General features: G+C 44.9%; 1 protein-coding gene and 1 long non-coding RNA gene across 2 annotated transcripts; one reads left to right on the top strand and one right to left on the bottom strand.

Moving 5' to 3' along the window:
* The first annotated feature begins 789 nt into the window (after positions 1–789).
* Positions 790–14056, top strand: ube2z (ubiquitin-conjugating enzyme E2Z). The gene is made up of 7 exons (XM_083779274.1): positions 790–1765; positions 3494–3566; positions 5204–5391; positions 7996–8107; positions 9573–9685; positions 11640–11730; positions 13662–14056. The coding sequence occupies exons 1-7, from the start codon at positions 1263–1265 to the stop codon at positions 13875–13877; spliced, it is 1296 nt and encodes a 431-aa protein (XP_083635400.1). The 5' UTR covers positions 790–1262; the 3' UTR covers positions 13878–14056.
* LOC310868841 lies at positions 13809–16707 on the bottom strand. The gene is made up of 3 exons (XR_014570105.1): positions 14135–16707; positions 14025–14074; positions 13809–13951 (listed from the first exon to the last, which is right to left on the bottom strand). It is a non-coding gene; the product is annotated as an uncharacterized lncRNA (long non-coding RNA).
* Positions 16708–18243: the final 1536 nt, after the last annotated feature.

Below are 18243 nucleotides of genomic sequence, written 5' to 3'. Positions count from 1 at the left end.
ATCACTCAATCAATCCATCAATCTGTCTTTAAATGTCTTAATTAATTGAATACACAGGATCACAATTGAAACATTTGAGCCCCCGTGTTTGTTATAATTTTAACAATCATTGTGCCTCTGTAATATCTGAACACACTTCATAAAGTATTCAATCAATCAATAAAAACAAGTGTTGCCCATTGATTGGTGCTTAAAGTTGCCTAATTTTTACCTCAATTAATGTCTGTAGATATAATTAAGATCTGCTAAAAAAAGTAAAAGTAAAAAAGTTAATCTGCATTTTATGTTTCGCTTGGGGGATTTCTTTGGATGTGTCGGTCACATGGTGGATTGTGCGGCGTTCGGGGCAAAAAGTTCCCCATGCGGAACAAATCATGTTTGGAGAGGCTCAACTTGTTTCCTGGAACTACTAGAACGAATGCACCAAGGTTGCATAGGTGACGTCAAAGAAGACCCGGAAGAACCGTGGGATTTTCCTTAGAGTATTGTTCTTTCATACTATGGTTATGGTGTGTGTGTGTATATATATATATATATATATATATATATATATATATATATATATATATATATATATATATATATATATATATATATATATATGGACCATGTGTAATGTACGTAACAAGTGTAACGCTTTATCATGGTGTCGTTCGTCCACAGTAACAGTTTATTTATTAACAAGGCATAAAAAGAGCCTACTGGTTGGTCAGTCAGCGACCAATCAGAAGGCTGACAAATGGGTACAGCCGTGACGTCGCGTTACTCATCCTTCCTCAGACAGACCTAGGAAGAGGAACGTCCAAAAAAACGAACACCTCTCTCTCTCTCTCTCCCTCTCTCTGTCCTCACAGAACAACAACAACAACAACAGCATTTATTCTCTCTAAAAAAACCTCTCTAAATATTCCACACGACTCTCCAACGAACACCGTCACCCTTGCAGCGTCCATTTGGTTCTACACAGCAGCCGCTAACCGTGTTAATTTCAACGCTGTGTTTTTAGGAGGGCCGTTGCCAGTAGTTTGGTAGTTTTTTTTGGTAGCAGCAGCACCGTCATGTTGCTGTGGGTGGAGGAGGAGGTGGAGGAGGCAGGGGGACTAGTAGTGGCCTTCTTATCCGCTCTGTGCCGCGTCCTCCCCGGCTGCCACCAGCTGCTCTGAGCCGCAAAAAAAAACAACAACCGACCAACCAGACAACCTGCTGCTGCTATCAACACATCAGTTTAATCTTATTATTAAAACAAAAAAAATCGTTTACAAATGGCGGACAGCTTCGGAGGAGAAGAGTCCAGCACCACCAGCAACGGCGTGTCCAGCCTACTGGGCAACGGGGCCCCGATGCCTCTGACCGGGGCACCACCGGGACACGGACAGCCTCTCCCCCAGGCCTCCTCCCTTCCCCCGGCCGGTGGCGGTGGCCTCCTCCTCGGCCTCACCCCTCCTCCGACCATGGTGTCCTCATCCACGGGCTTCACGCCACTAGTCATCGGCTCTGGCTCACAGCCACCACCTCCACCTCCTCCCCAGCAGCCGCCCGTCGCGGCCGTGGCGCCGACTCTCCTCCATCACCACCACCACCACGCCGCCGCGGCCGCCGCCGCAGCAGCCTCGCCTCTCCCCGCCGGGGTCGGCGGAGGGGTGGCGGGGGTCGCAGGGGCCGGGGGTCTGCTGTCCCAGATCCACGCCACGTCCTGGGACCCCACGCTCAGCACCGACTGGGACAACGAGAGGGCGTCCCAGCAGTGCATCCTCAGGATCAAGAGGTAAAAAAAGACAACAACATGATTATTGACATGTTCTTTCAAGTGTGTGTGTGTGTGTGTGTGTGTGTGTGTGTGTGTGTGTGTTAGCCAAAATTTGCATCACATATTTTTTTAATGGGTTGAATCTAGAATTGCAACACCAATAATGTCACCAATTTCTTGACAGAAAGTATGTAGCTCATAAACATGTCTACGGTGGATTTTTATGAAACAAACACTTTTCAGAGGATAATTGTGCGTTTAATGTAGTTTAATACAATCAGATTGGACTTTCTGTTTGGATGTAGGCCTATGTGCTGTCAATGGCTGGTGTTGCTACTCTATATTCAACACATTATATATATATATATATTTTTTAAAGAAGGAAATCTAGTGTTGCAAATTGCGGCTATGATCTGCAACGTTTTTTAAATGAAGTGCCATGTTTCTGTTTTCTATAATTACTCAGTGTGCCATGTCGACAGTCATTTTAATGACACCACATTTAGATTAGGGCAGATACCGATAGTATCGGTTACTCATGCCGATACCACCCTCAAGTACTCTGAACCGGCCCGATACTTTGACCCGAGTACCAAAACATCCAATTAACACTAGGCTGAACAATCAATGCAACGGGAGCAAGTCTGACCCAACACTGCAGCAGATCGCCCAAAACAGCCGATCTACAAGCATGAATGACAACTGACAAGTGTAGATCAGAGATCCATCTGCATCGATGAGGAAAAGGGGGTATAATAAGTCTTTACGCAACAAAAATAAAGTAATCGTATCGGTACTATCGGCGAGTACTAAAAATGAAGTACTTGTACTTGTACTCGGTCTGAAAGAAATGGAATCGAGACAACTCTTAACCACATCAACAAAACACATTTTGATGTCCACGCATATAACCTTTTCTACTTATTTTTTAACATCATCCTTCTTGGTTAGAGGCTAATTAGGGAAGTTACACCATAAGGGACAGTTTAGTCCATTAGCAGCAGTGCATTTTACACAGGCTGTCACCAGCATCACTTAAACTATCTTGTACATTAATTAATTACATTTTATTAAGGAGTTGTCATGTATAAACGTTTGAACTCTTCCTCCCATGAATGTAGTTCTAATCTAATCAAAGTACATGACCCTTGGCTACGATAGAAACTAAAGCCACTGGAGTCTACTTGATTTAGTGTCTGGGTGTGTAGCCGCAATGTGCAACGCTAGATTATTATTTTGAATTTAGAGTTGCAACACCAGCAGAGACAAAATGTTTTTTATAATTGTCATGGGGACGAACCGAGGCGAATATATATATAATATATTCAGGTCCAATTCCTCATGGGGGCCGAGGTCACTGAACACCAGCCATTGACAGCCCGATACATCCAAACAGAAAAGTCCTATCTGATTGTATTTAACAACAACAACGTCAAACTCACCAACATTGCAGCTGTATGAAAAGCTTGAATTACCACCGTAGACACGTTATGAGCTATAGGCCTACTTTCTATCAAGGGGGGGGAAAAATAGTTTGGTTTTGCAACAACTCTAGATTCAACATAAAAATAATCTAGTGTTACAAAATGCGTTCCTTGGGCAAGACACTTGACCCCAACTGTCGTGTGTGTGGCCTGTGTGGTTGTGTATTCAATTGACATGCATATTATCACACATTCTCTCTCGCTCTCTCTCGCTCTCTCTCTCTCTCTCTCTCTCTCTCTCTCTCTCTCTCTCTCTGTGTAGAGACATCATGTCCATCTATAAAGAACCTCCTCCAGGGATGTTCGTGGTTCCTGACCCTCAGGACATGACCAAGGTAAGCGTTGACCCCTGACCTCTCCTATGACCCATTTAGACCCGAGGACGATTCGAGAAATGCCTTCTTCTAAATCCTGAGAGTTTTCAGAAAAACACTTTTGTTTTTACGTCAGTCATTCACAAACATTTTCATGTCAACGGCCACCAAAAATATATGTAATTGGCCGCCGACCCCCATCTGAACATATGTTGTTTCAGAAGAAGCAAAGATTTGAGTTAAAAACGTTCGCTGTGACAGAATATATTCAAACATGTGGGCCACGATTAAAAAAAAATAGCAGACCTACAAGCTCGCGAGTGCCGCGCTGCGAGCTTGTAGGTGTGCTATTTTTTAAAAGAGCTTGTAGATCTGCTATTTTTCAATAGTTAAAGTATAACACATTTGGTGCTACAGTATAACACCAAAAGGGGTTCCCGCCCAAAATGGGATAAGGAGGACACGACCGCGTTCTGAACTCTATGACCGCCAGAGTCAATGGAAGCTCTTTGAGACTCGGCCGAAGTCCCATTCTTTTGGGGTGAACTATATCCCTTTTTAATCGATGAGTCCGATCGACTGTTGCACCCTTAATTAATCCTGGCTCCAGGTGCCATCAATATGTCCGTACGTGGACAAAATAGTGTGGCCGTGGCCGTCCGTGAATGTCTGAATGTCAGTCTCCAGGTTTTCGTCAGAATATGTATGACACTTATTTACTACGAGTCTACGACACTAAGGCATATCAGGAGTCCAAGTAGTAGGGGTGCACGATATTCATTTTTGGTCGATAACTTACGGCTCCTCAAGACGGATACCAATAACCGATAATATATGTATTTTTATAAATTATGAATGTTTTTTTAAATGCATATTCACCTGTAGTTTTGACGTGAACATTACTACTATGAACAAACAAAGCCAAGAACAGTTTTGACTCTTCAAATAAAGTGACTATTTATTTTTCCAAATAAATAATTGAGTCAATCAATCAATCTCAATCACAATTCACAATGGCATGCGTTTCCCTGAAAAAATGACTGGACTAAATCCAAAAGGTCTTTGTGCTTTGTTGTGGTCTTGGTCCATAAATAAATGGAAACAAAGTGACAAACAAGTATTACTTGGCATAGAGCACCAAAGTCCTGACGTAACTCGCCCAGGGTGACATGTTTATTTTTCAAACACAATTCGTATATGAGGCGATCTAAATTCCCCCTTTAAAGGATTATAATGCAAATAAAAAGTACACGTACCTGCGGATTTGCGCCCTCTACCGATATTGATGTCAGACTTCGGTGCTCTATTAGGACAGCAAGACTATCTAACATTTGCCAAAATAAATAAAGTATGTAAAGTTTAGTATTTGACAACCTGTCAACAACTAACCTGTAAACATAGTATATGTATATATATATATATTCGTATGTTTAAAAACTGTACATTGGTGACTATAACTATAATCTACCTGATCTTGAGGCCTACACAACGGGGGGATTTTTATTTTAGTACCAACAAGGTCGATTAGTGGATTTACTAGTCGAGTATAGTTGAATTGTTGAATAGTCGACTAGTTGCTTAATGCCCTAACACCTGCATGCTTGACGATGACCCTTGACCCCGTGCTGACCCCCGACCCCGTGGTTCCTTCTCCCCAGATCCACGCTCTGATCACGGGGCCGTTCGACACGCCCTATGAGGGGGGCTTCTTCCTGTTCCTGTTCCGCTGCCCCCCCGACTACCCCATCCACCCGCCCCGCGTCAAGCTGATCACCACCGGACACAACACGGTCCGCTTCAACCCCAACTTCTACCGCAACGGAAAGGTCTGCCTCAGCATCCTGGGGTGAGTCAGAGAGAGAGACACTACGTTACTATAGAGAGAGAGAGGTCTGCCTCAGCATCCTGGGGTGAGTCAGAGAGAGAGAGAGAGAGAGAGAGAGGTCTGCCTCAGCATCCTGGGGTGAGTCAGAGAGAGAGACACTACGTTACTATAGAGAGAGAGAGGTCTGCCTCAGCATCCTGGGGTGAGTCAGAGAGAGAGAGAGAGAGGTCTGCCTCAGCATCCTGGGGTGAGTCAGAGAGAGAGACACTACGTTACTATAGAGAGAGAGAGGTCTGCCTCAGCATCCTGGGGTGAGTCAGAGAGAGAGACATTACGTTACTATAGAGAGAGAGAGGTCTGCCTCAGCATCCTGGGGTGAGTCAGAGAGAGAGACACTACGTTACTATAGAGAGAGAGAGAGGTCTGCCTCAGCATCCTGGGGTGAGTCAGAGAGAGAGAGAGAGAGAGGTCTGCCTCAGCATCCTGGGATGAGTCAGAGAGAGAGAGAGAGGTCTGCCTCAGCATCCTGGGGTGAGTCAGAGAGAGAGAGAGAGAGAGGTCTGCCTCAGCATCCTGGGATGAGTCAGAGAGAGAGAGAGAGGTCTGCCTCAGCATCCTGGGGTGAGTCAGAGAGAGAGACACTACGTTACTATAGAGAGAGAGAGGTCTGCCTCAGCATCCTGGGGTGAGTCGGAGAGAGAGAGAGAGAGGTCTGGGGTGAGAGAGAGAGAGAGAGAGAGAGAGGTCTGGGGTGAGTGAGAGAGAGAGGTCTGGGGTGAGAGAGAGAGAGAGAGGTCTGGGGTGAGAGGAGAGAGAGAGGGCTGGGGTGAGAGAGAGAGGTCTGGAGTGAGTGAGAGAGAGAGAGAGAGAGAGGTTGAGAGAGAGAGAGAGAGGTTGAGAGAGAGAGAGAGAGGTCGAGAGAGAGAGAGAGAGAGAGAGAGGTCGAGAGAGAGAGAGAGAGAGAGAGAGGTCGAGAGAGAGAGAGAGAGAGAGAGAGAGAGGTCGAGAGAGAGAGAGGTCGAGAGAGAGAGAGGTCGAGAGAGAGAGAGGTCGAGAGAGGTCGAGAGAGGTCGAGAGAGGTAGAGAGGTAGAGAGAGAGAGAGAGAGAGAGAGAGAGAGAGAGAGAGAGAGAGAGGTTTGGGGTGAGTGAGTGAGAGAGGTTTGGGGTGAGTGAGTGAGAGAGGTTTGGGGTGAGTGAGTGAGAGAGGTTTGGGGTGAGTGAGAGAGAGAGAGAGAGGGGTCTGGGTGAGAGAGAGATAGGTTTGGGGTGAGTGAGAGAGATAGAGAGAGGTCTGGGGTGAGTGAGAGAGAAGAGATCTTGATTGTGTTGTCATTGTAAACACCTACAAAAACTTAAATCCGAATGAAAATGCTCGATGCGATCTAAAAACCATTCCGATGTCACTGGCCGGATTAACTTACATCCGAAGCAGCGTATATATGAGTCAAAATTTCTTTCATTCTGGTCTTTCTGATCATGCTCCAAGGCGCGCCGAGGAGTTTGCACATAGAGCGCGTTATTTTGTGCATTTTGCAGATCCGAAATCCACAAAAAAATGTGTGTGTGTGTTTGTGTGTGTTCAACGCTGTCTCTCTCTCTCTCTCTCTCTCTCTCTCTCTCCCTCTCTCTCTCTCTCAAAAATAACTAGCGACCTGTTACAATAATAATCAGTGTTGCGTGCCCTGGCCGTGCTGTAGATAATAAAGTACAAATAAAAACGAGATGATCACCTTCCCAGCGGAGAAGCGGAGCCGCAGCGGGTGGGGAAAAAAAGACGGTAAACATATATGCCCGCCCCTATCCAACCAGCAGCCTCAAAGCTACTGCGGAATGAAATGATGGGATTTCAAAGTATCGTCTTTCGTTATGTTTGTATTGTGGAGACGGTCACAATGAATGAACTGCCTATATTGTATGTGTCCAACAGATGGCGTAGTTTCACGTGAATTAACATGTATCATGTCTTCTAAACACTAATTCAGAATGACCAATTCCCATGGAAACTCGCAGAAAAAAAGCATTACTTCCGATTCCGAAGTATTTTATTCAGAAGTATTTATTCAGAATGATCACCCTTCATATAAACGCGGCCATTGTAAACGTATGTTTTCTCATGCCAATAAAGCTCCTTTGTATTGAGAGTGAGGTTGCATAGTGATCGTCTGGTACAGTGGTTTTCAACCTGTTTCACACAGAGGCCCATTATTCTTTTGGCATTTGAGCCACGGACCACCATTTGATGACATTTAGCCTCTCAGACCCAAAACTAAAGGATGTTCGTATCATTAGGAGAGATAACAGGCAAACGTTCTTTTCAAAATGTACACTTCTTGTAAATTAAGTAATGCAAATGTTTAACAATAATGCAACTCCTTAGAGCGTAAAAGTGAAACCAAAAGGACCCGTGACCATTTCGTTAAATTTTATGCTCTCGAGTTAAAGTTCTAATAAGGGTCAATTTGGTTACCAACCAACTCTCCATCATTTAGCTGGGAACCACCTGGAACCCCCTCAAGGACCACTGGCTAAAATCCACTGGCTCATAATGTAAAGCCTATTATTGTGTGTGTGTGTGTGTGTGTGTGTGTGTGTGTGTGTGTGTGTGTGTGTGTGTGTGTGTGTAGGACGTGGACAGGTCCAGCATGGAGTCCAGCTCAGAGCATCTCTTCAGTTCTCATCTCCATTCAGTCTCTGATGACAGAGAACCCTTACCACAACGAGCCTGGGTTCGAACAGGTGCGCACACACACACACACACACACACACTGAGAACGGGAGGCATACTATGGTTTGACGGAGAATTGTCCGAGGTGCGTTGGGGGTCGGGAGAGGGTTGGGGTTAGGTTTAGGTGTGCTGCCCCGGGGGAGGTGAGGGTTCGAGGTAGGTGCTCCGTCGGAGCAAACACATGAACCCACTGAGAACCTTCACCACAACAAACCTTCGAACAGGTGCGTGTGCACACACACATGTGCACACACACAGTTTGTCGGAAATCGTAGGTCAGGGTTTCGACAGCGTTTTTAGAATGGGCCTCACGTCTAAAAGTCTACTCTAAAGTATTCAACCAATGACTCAACGATATGTAAACGACAAGAATCACCTCGAAGCCAGGCAGTGTTTGCACCCCTCATGCTTCCGTCTGGGTCTGTGGCATCAAATGTCAATCATTAGCTTTCCACTCGCTAACCAGTATATTCTCTCAATTTTTCACATTTGCACACACAGAGACAACAACAAACATCCCAACAATAATGAACAACAAGCAATGAAAATAAATTAACAAACTGAAACATAACGGCAACTTAATGACCCTGTTCAGACAGATATACCTGTCTCTTCTGTCCACTGGCTGTCCCTCAGTTGATGACAACTCCACACGTATTTTGCTGCCAAAACTGTGCATTTGGACTGTTCTCCCAGAACAAATTGAAGTGATGAGTTATTAATGGTGGATTCAGATTCTTTATATTTTTCTTTACATTTAGGGCAGAATGATTATCTGATTTCTTTATATTTGTCGCATTGTAACAGAAAGTGTAGTTCCGTCTCCACCTCCCCTTGAGAGCAGAGTGAACACAGTCTGTCTTCTCTAGGCAGCCACTTCTGTCTGTGTCTGCCTGTTTCTATTGCCAGGCGGTGGTCACTGAGTCTGTACATAGTCAACATCTTCCTCAGTTTTGGATCAGTGACAGTGGTCAGGTAATTTGTGTTTTTCCAATATGTGATATACCGGTAATGTTCTTGTTGCATTTTGATAATTTGGTTAGTGGAGGTTGTTTTAGTCAGGGGAGGGGTGGTGAGGTAAGACTCAGGACCATCTGACTGAGGGGACTCCTGCTCATGTTCTCCTCTAGGCCTGGTGATGGTAGGAGGTGGGGTCACTATTTTGAAGGTGCTTATGGAATTTGATTAGGAGAGTGAATTGGCCAAGTTCCGCTCTGCATGCATTATTTTGAGTTTTTCTTTGAGTTTTTAATATATATTTACAAAATTCTGCGTGAATAGTCTCAATTGGATCTTTGGCCCAATTAGAAAATTCCTGATTTCACTACCACACACTTCACTAACATACAAGGCAATTGGCTCAATAATTGATTTGAAAATCTTCAGACAAATTCGAATTGGAATATTAATTTTGACAGGTTTTCTAATTATATAGAAAGCCCTTATATTCTCTTTCTCTGTCTCCGTGTGACTCAGGAGCGCCACCCAGGGGACAGTAAGAACTACAACGAGTGTATCCGCCATGAGACCATGAGGGTGGCGGTGTGTGACATGCTGGAGGGGAAGGTGGCCTGTCCTGACGCTCTGGGGTAAACAAACGGTTAAACCCTCTCTCTATGTCTCTCTACCTCAATACACTGTCTTTGTAGTGGTTTTTGTATTGGCTTTTGTTTGAAATGTACCTGTTCTTTATACTGTGAATAAAAGTGTCCTGATGCTCTGTGGTAAACCAGGGGTTCTCAACGTTTTGGGCCCCCGGAAATGCTTTCCAATGTTTGGAACTATAGCCCATATAGCACCCCACTTCGTCTCAATGGGACAGTTCCAATGTTTGGAACTATAGCCCATATAGCACCCCACTTCGTCTCAATGGGACAGTTCCAATGTTTGGAACTATAGCCCATATAGCGCCCCACTTCGTCTCAATGGGATAGTTCCAATGTTTGGAACTATAGCCCATATAGCGCCTAAGGCTGCAACTAACGATTAATTTCATAATCGATTCATCGGCCGATTATTTAAACGATGAATCGATGAATCGGATTATGGCACCTTTTTGCAATTACTTAAACAAATTAGCTTCAAATTATTTTAGGCATGTTGTAACTAACAATAAAAATGAATACTCATTCAAAATTAATATTTTACCACCTTTTTTATCCAATTTGATTTCATTGCCATTCCTACTTGTAATGATACTGTAATCTGTAATGTTGACCGTGTATAGCTGACTGTCTCTTTCCATTTCTATCTCTGGGACCCCAATTTTTATTTTTTAATTTCTATGGTAAAATCAATTTTGAGAGTCCATTTGGTTCCATTTTTGCACTCTCTGTTACAGACCCTTTGGGGTCCACTACTCCACTTGGTTTACTTCCTAACTATCTATAATGTAGCTGGAACTCCCACTATGAGAACCACTGTCCTACAGTCTGTGTGGACACGCACACACAGTCACACACACACACACACACACACACACACACACACACACACACACACACACACACACACACACACACACACACACAGTGTGCAGTATGCACACAAGTTACAAGTAGCATGCTAGCTGATAGGGGAAACCGTTCTTATTTAGCAGCCATATTGGCATGTTCTCTAGGGTCTAGGCTCTAGTATCACATATTGCCAAAGTTAAACAGCACTGAATAAACCATTGTTAAGCAAAAACACCCTGTGCCCACTTCAATGCGCTGCTGTGATTACACAGGTGGAACAAATGAGGAGCTAACGATCGTTAGCAAGCTACACTGCTAGTGCTCGTCGTAGCCAGCCTGCAACTAAGCTCACAGATTCAGACATTGTGGTGCATTTTTTGTCATAAGACAAACAAATATGGACAGTGGCCGTGCTCACAAATGCCATGTTTTGGGACCTGTTTGGGGCATTTTGCAACCGGTTGATGAGTTTGCAGATCAGCAGATCATCGCAGCCACAAAGCCACTTGGCTCAGTTGGCTGACGCTCTCCCTCTGTGTGTGTGTGTGTGTGTGTGGGGGGGAGACTGAAGTTGGGAGAGAGAGGGGTAGATGCGGAGCGCTCTGGTCACGTTCTGGTCACGTTCAAGACAATCTTGTGTTGTGTTTATACCGACCCGTTGCATATTGTTCGTTCAGCCTAGTGCCGTTACTGAACGTTTCATTTTAATGTTGGAAAACACCCGCGATAAAAATCGATAAGATAATTCGTTGGCAACGAATTTAATTATCGATTTTTATCGATTTAATCGATTCGTTGTTGCAGCCTTAATAGCGCCCCACTTCGTCTCAATGGGATAGTTCCAATATTTGGAACTATAGCCCATATAGCGCCCCACTTCGTCTCAATGGGATAGTTCCAATGTTTGGAACTATAGCCCATATAGCGCCCCACTTTGTGGCGAGTTCAACGCGTATTGCAACTCTCTTCTTCTACGCATCTGCCTTGTACTTACCACCTGGACCAATGAACGATCTGCCCTGACTGACACTGCCCAATCACATCCCTCCATTCGCCGACACAAACTGTGATTTCATGTTGTTTTCAGGAGCGTGATGGAGAAGTCCTTCCTGGAGTATTATGACTTCTACGAGACGGTCTGCAAGGAGAGAGTCTACCTGCAAGGACAGAGCATGCAGGTACCTGCCTGCCTGCTTAGAAGTCCTACGCTGCTGGCTAACTGGGGATAGTCATTTCAGAGTCGCTTCTCTTTGGAAAAGACTTAATTCACCTTTTCAGCTTTATTCAATGGCAAACGGGCAGATTATTTATCTTTTTGCAGAAACTGTAAAGAAAACAATCACACCCGGGTGAATTGAGGGGCGCTCTTATCTATTTATGTGATTGGTTAGCCGATTTCCTCGTCTACATATGATGTAAATGTTCCCTTCATTGGCAACGGCATTTAATGTTTGTGTTGCCACAAAGTTTCTTTTTTCCATATTTGAGGGTCAAATGCGTGAAAAGCTGAGTTAACGGGCAATTATGGGCACTAGATTTGCCCGTAAACCTCAAGTTTAGCAGGCATATACAGTAATATACTGTATATATACAGTAGTGGTGGGGGAAATTTTACACAAATGTCAAAAATTGATTATATAATTTAAAAAAATTACCGGAGCAAAAGGGCGGAACTAATCTGCGACTGCGCTGCGGCATCGTACCAGACTGTTTAGAGTGACGCACACAGTGCTCGCACACGCTTTCAACAATCAAAACAGAACGAGTTACCAACGCGGAGGGGAAGAGAAAAAAGATGACAGAAAGGGAACATTTTGGATTGTATGAGGTTGAGGGGACACGAGAACTCGATAAAACTCACACCATCGACAGTCTGTGAAATGTGGCCGATGTAGTGTGGCTCCAAAGTGCGTAGCATGGCCCGGAATCAGTCGCTCTCCACGACCGAATATGAACGTAAATCCTTTGCAATGGACTTTGTAATTCTAGTCGCCTTTTCTGAGTGCATGGGCAGCTGTGTTCGGGATCGGGATGGTTGTCTTGACTACATCTCTGGATGTCAGTGGGCAATATGGTCTTGTACATGTGAGTTGTATCGAGTTCCTGTGTCCCCTCAACATCATAGAATCCAAAATGTTGCCATACACTTGTAAAATACTTTAAACCAAATGCTCCTTAATGTGTGCAAACAAACAGAAAAGTGCAACATTTAGTCTCAAGAACTGACCCCAAGCTTCCTTAATGACACTTCAGTAACTGAAAATTAAATCCCCGAATAAGGAAACAAAGAAAAGCACCTTTTTTGTCCTAACAAAGAATAAAGACAATTTGACAGTTGAGTGCTGCTGACCTCAACTGAAATCCTGCCCATGTATTTCTATGACATGACATCTTATGCCATTATTAATATATATTTATTGTATGCTTGTACAATTTTTTTTTTTTTTTTTTTTTAAGAAAGCTGCTTAATGTTTCTAAGAGTTTGATAGGGAGAAGCTGGCCTGAGTGTTCGATTAATCTGTTTATTGCTGTTCTGTATTTGGCCACGGACCCCCATCTGAAAATATTTTGTTCTATGGACCCCCCAGAAGCAAAGATTTGAGTTAAAAACGTGCACTGTGAAAGAATATATATATTCATAATCATTAGAAAGCACTTTGTTTATTAGTCACACAGTGACTGAGTGAATAATCATCATTAATCGGGATTAAATCGAATCGTAACGTAGCCCAATTATTCGGGGTTTAATCGAATCATGACCCTCGGAATCGATATGTAATCACATCGCCAGGTACCTGGTGATATCCGCCCCTAGTGTGATGGTACAATTCGGGAGTTTGTTGGAAAGTTTAACGGGAGTTTCCTGTAATATACACATCCGTATTCCATGCTTTTTGCGCAGTGTGACCTAATTTCTCCTTTCATCGTCAATGGCAAATATGACATGTGTGGGGACAAAAGCTGTATATAGGAGGGCCTAGCGCCCTTCAAAAATGAAGTAAAAGTATACGTCGTAGGACTATAGTTCTGTCAGAGTGGCGATCAAGCTGGAGAAATGATGTTAACTAACGTTATGTCTCCAACCCCCTCCCTCCTCCCCCTCCTCCAGGACCCGTTCGGGGAGAAGCGCGGGCGGTTCGACTACCAGGGCGTGCTGGCGCGGCTGGCCGCCACCCACCGGCGGATACGAGAGAAGTGCCCCACCGCGGCGGGGGGGGCGGGGGGCGGGGCCAACGACAACGGGGACGACGACGACGAACACTCCGACTCGGACTCCAGCACGTCGGGAACGGACCCGGACAGCCAGGGCAGCACCCAGCCCTGACCTCTGACCCACCCGCCCCCAAAACCCCCCCGAAAACTGACCCCTGAACAGCCAGGGCAGCACCCAGCCCTGACCTCTCACCCCCCCACCCCCAAACCCCCCCTGAAAACTGACCCCTGAACAGCCAGGGTAGCACCCAGCCCTGACCTCTCACCTCTGACGTCGTCCCGCCCCCAAAACCCCCTGAAAACTGATCCCTGAACAGCCACCCAGCTCTGACCTCTGACGTCTCCCCCCAAAACCCCCCGAAAACTGACCCCGATAGCCAGGGCAGCACCCAGCCCTGACCTCCCCAAACCCGCCCAAAACCCCCCAGAACAGCCAGGGAAGCACGCAGCCCTGACAACACCCCAAAAACCACCACAAAATGGACACCAAATCCTCCCCCACCCCCAAAACAAATTTACACCGACAGCCAGGGTAGCACCTAGCCCTGACCCCCTCCCCCCAAACCCCCAAAAACCTCCTCAAACCCCCTCCCAATACCTACCCAAAAAAGCCCGAAAACGGACCCCTGACAGCCAGGGCATCACCCACCTCTGACCTCCCACTCCAAAAGCCCCAACACGGACCCCTGACAGCCAGGGCAGACCCAGCCCTGAACCTCCCCTCACCCTAAACCCCTCCGCCTCACCTAACCACACCGCGACCGACCGGGATTTTCCTCCCCGATCTCTCACACAATGCCCGTAATCCTCCGTGGTGGATGCACGATATTGCAATTATGACCGATGTCGGATTATTTGCAGGGTCATATCGGCCGATTCCAAGTTCCGCTGTATTACATTATATTATATTTATAATTTTGAACTCATTGCTGACAGCTTAAAGAGACAGGCAGACCGGCTGCTCTGACAGTAGAAAGCCATATATTATCGGTGAAAATAACGGGCATTATTTTGAGACCGATTTGATGCCGCTATGGCGTTTGTATGGTCGATTGCGATACGCTACCGATTATATGGTGCATCTCTAGATGTTTGTTTTGTTCTGTTTGCCTAACTAACTACTGCTGTAGTCTTTTCTTACCGAGTGGCATATAAAAAAAGACATGAAACTATTATGCCTAAACACCTGACCTTAAAATAAACACTGCGACGAGAAGGATTGGAGAAGGCTGACGCGTGTGTGAGATCGGGGAGGAAAGGCCTGTTCGCCCCCACACCCCATCGGGTAAGAGACTGGACGAGGGGGGAGGGTGGGGTTATTTAGAGGGTGGAGAAACGGACTCGGAACTAAAGCCGGGCCGATGTCGTTATGAAAAGATTTAATCTTGGGTGGTCCGATCCAGCCGGACCGAGACTTCTTTTCTTCTTTTTTTTTACATAAAGGGACACTTTTGTGTGTGACAACAAGAGACTGGAGGAAAGGACGAAATACTGAAGAACATTTTGGGAGGGGAGGATGCACTCTGAACTCCTGAGGTGCTTTGTTTAATCGAGGAACTTGTTCATGTCCGATAACTAATGGAGTCCTGGCTGGGACTCCGACGTGTGGAACTTTATTTGTTTATTTTTCTTTTGGGAGGGAGGGAGGTAGTGGAGGGGGGGGGGGGTGGGGGCAAAGGGACGCCTTGCGCGTGACAGAGGGAGATTAAAAGAACGACGGCATGTTTGAAGAGACCGTTTGTACTTTTTGTTAGTTTTTTTTTTGTTTTGTTGTCGAGGCAAAAACATAGTCTGCTTGTTAAGAACCCAGAACGGGGAAGAAAGCCTTTTTGTGTTTTTTTCTTTATTTTTCATCATTTTAGGAGGGCGTGGTCTCCCAATTCTAAATATCCCCATTGGCTGATAAGCTGTACTTTGGTCCTCTCACAGAACTGGTGTTAAACCAGTTTAAACCAGAGCCATAGAGTAAGACAAAGTTACGACAACTCTGTTCACTTCATGGGGCTTCAGTCTAATGGCGGCTCTCCTACATAGACTTCTATTGGCTTCAGTCTAATGGCGGCCTCTCCTACATAGACTTCTATTGGCGAATATAGTGACAATGTGGCCTGAACCGGAGGTTTACGGAATGCATTGGAGTCTAATGGGCTTTACAGTGACAAACACGTTAACCCATTTAGGCCTGACGTTGAATAAATGTCTTCTAAAAAAGAATGTCGAGGACCCCAAAAAAAATGTAATTGGCCGCTGACCCCCATCTGAAAATATGTAGTTCCAGGGACCTCCCCAGAAGCAAAGATTTGAGTTAAAACGTTGGCTCTGAAAGAATAATAATATATATTCAAAGATTTGTGCCACATTTTCACGTTTTTTCAAAAAGAATGGCAGACCTACAAGCTTGTAGCGTGGCACTCGGTGTACTTTAGCTATTTTTCAATAGCTAAAGTATAACTTAATGCTAAAAACACCAAAAGGGTTTCCCGCCCAAAATGGGTTTAAAATGAACCAGGTGACCAGGCTGTTTTCTGCCCCCTCAATGTCGCAACTCTGTCGTACTCTATGGCTCTGGTTTAAACCCAGCATCTTTTTGGGGAAGTTTCGGTGAATAGTAATAATAAAAATCTGGCTTTTTTTGTTTCCAGTAACCCGTAACGTTTTTGTTTCAATGCAGTGAAGATCAAAGATCTGAAAGCATTTATTAAAGTTTTTCCTTTGAACCCTGAACGTTTTAGAAGTCCTTTTAACACATTTAGACCTGAGGTCAGATTCTAAAAAACAATGTCTTCTAAATCTTGACAGTTTTCTGAAAAAAACTCTTTTTCTATGTGTCAGTGGTGCTCAAACTTTTTAGTACCCCCAGAATTATCTGTATTTGGCCGCCGACCCCCATCAGAAAATATGTTTTTCCAGGTACCCCCCAGAAGCAAAGATTTTAGTTCAAATGTTCCCTCTGAAAGAATTCAATGATTTGCACCATATTTTCAAGATTTTTCAAAAAATAGCAGATCTACAAGCTCGTAGTGCTGCACTCTGTACCGCACTACGAGCTTGTAGATCTGCTATTTTTCAATACCCCCCCCCCCCCCGAAAGAATATAATATTCAAAGATTTGCACCACATATTCACGTTTTTCAGAATGGCTAAAGCATAACATGCTTAAAACACCAAAAGGTTGTCCATGGGTCCATGCTGTATTGATGGCTCTACCAGTATGGGTATCGATAACAGGCAAACGTTGATCAAAATAACAATTCTTCTACATTCTATATATATATTTGTGTGGCGTCTCCATCGTCTAGCAGGGGGATCACCTGGAACCTCCTCGAGGTCCACTGGTGGTCCACGGACCACTGGTTGAGAACCACTGATCTACACGTTGACGCAACGCTTGAAGACCGGTTTGTTTTGTGGCACCGCAAATCTGGCTTGTTTATTATCCCTTTTAGACCTGAGGACAATCCTATGAATGTCTTCTATCCTGACAGTTTTCTGAGAAAACCCTGTGTTTCTGTGTCAGTGGTTCTCAAATATGTCAAGTACCCCCAAATAAATAAATGTGTAGTTGACCGCCTACGTTTCGTTCTGAAAGAATATATATTCAAAGGTTTGCGCCACATTTTCAAGATTTTCAGAAATTGTAGCAGACCTACAAGCTCGTAGATCTGCTATTTTTCAATAGCTAAAGTGTGACATAATGTTAAAACACCAAAAGGGGTACCCGCCGAAAATGGGTTATTTTTTTATTTTTTTCAGTCATAGAAATTTAGTCAGATTTCAAAGAAAGCAGCGGATTGGACGAACCCATTTACAGGCAGCCCCATAGATAAGACTGTGCTCATTGGACGTCGTTATTCCCTTATTCCCCCTTTCTCCTCCAATCACTGCCCTCGGAATACACCCCCCCCCCTAGCGTTTTCTTTGGACGTTTTCAGAAGCGTGGGCTTCAACTGTGATTGGCTGAAAAGGGACATTGTTTAAAACATATATGGAGTGGAAAAGAAAGAGGAAAATAATAATAATTTACTTTTCTGCCTTTTGTTGTTGGATGTTGCTGTTCTCGTTGTCTGCTGTCAGAGGTACACGTGCATTTATCTGGAGGTTTCATTTGACGTCCGGGCTACACCGGGCGATTTTGCGTGCACGTTTGTGCGTGCAGTGCGTATGTGTTTACTGCACGCGTACAGTGCGTTTGGATAGGACCAATATATGTCAATGATACCAGCTACACCAGACGCACGGATCTCGCGGGCCACGGATACGCGTGCTCTAAAAATAGGATCTGTTCAAAAAACAAAATCTGCGCGTATTCCCCCATGCGCACGTATCTATATATCTTCCCGGATTGTCCCACACAAATCTGCCGCGTGCCACAGATCAGGTGTAGCCGGGGGCATTTTGCACGCGTACTTTGTGCGCGAAGTGCATGCGCCTACGACGTCAAACAGTCCCGGTGTAGCTTGGCCGTCAGTCATTGTGTA

The sequence above is a fragment of the Protomyctophum parallelum genome (genome assembly GCF_964188405.1).
Source record: "Protomyctophum parallelum genome assembly, chromosome: 13".
Classification (NCBI taxonomy): Eukaryota; Metazoa; Chordata; class Actinopteri; order Myctophiformes; family Myctophidae; genus Protomyctophum; species Protomyctophum parallelum.
This window is presented reverse-complemented; position numbering and strand designations above follow the sequence as displayed.

Bases quoted from the DNA above. Each gene is read 5' to 3' on its own strand.
- ube2z (XM_083779274.1), top strand. From the start codon at position 1,263: ATGGCGGACAGCTTCGGAGGAGAAGAGTCCAGCACCACCAGCAACGGC. The intron at 1,766-3,493 runs GTAAAAAAAGAC...CTCTCTGTGTAG, and splicing joins TGCATCCTCAGGATCAAGAG to AGACATCATGTCCATCTATA. The intron at 5,392-7,995 runs GTGAGTCAGAGA...GTGTGTGTGTAG, and splicing joins GTCTGCCTCAGCATCCTGGG to GACGTGGACAGGTCCAGCAT.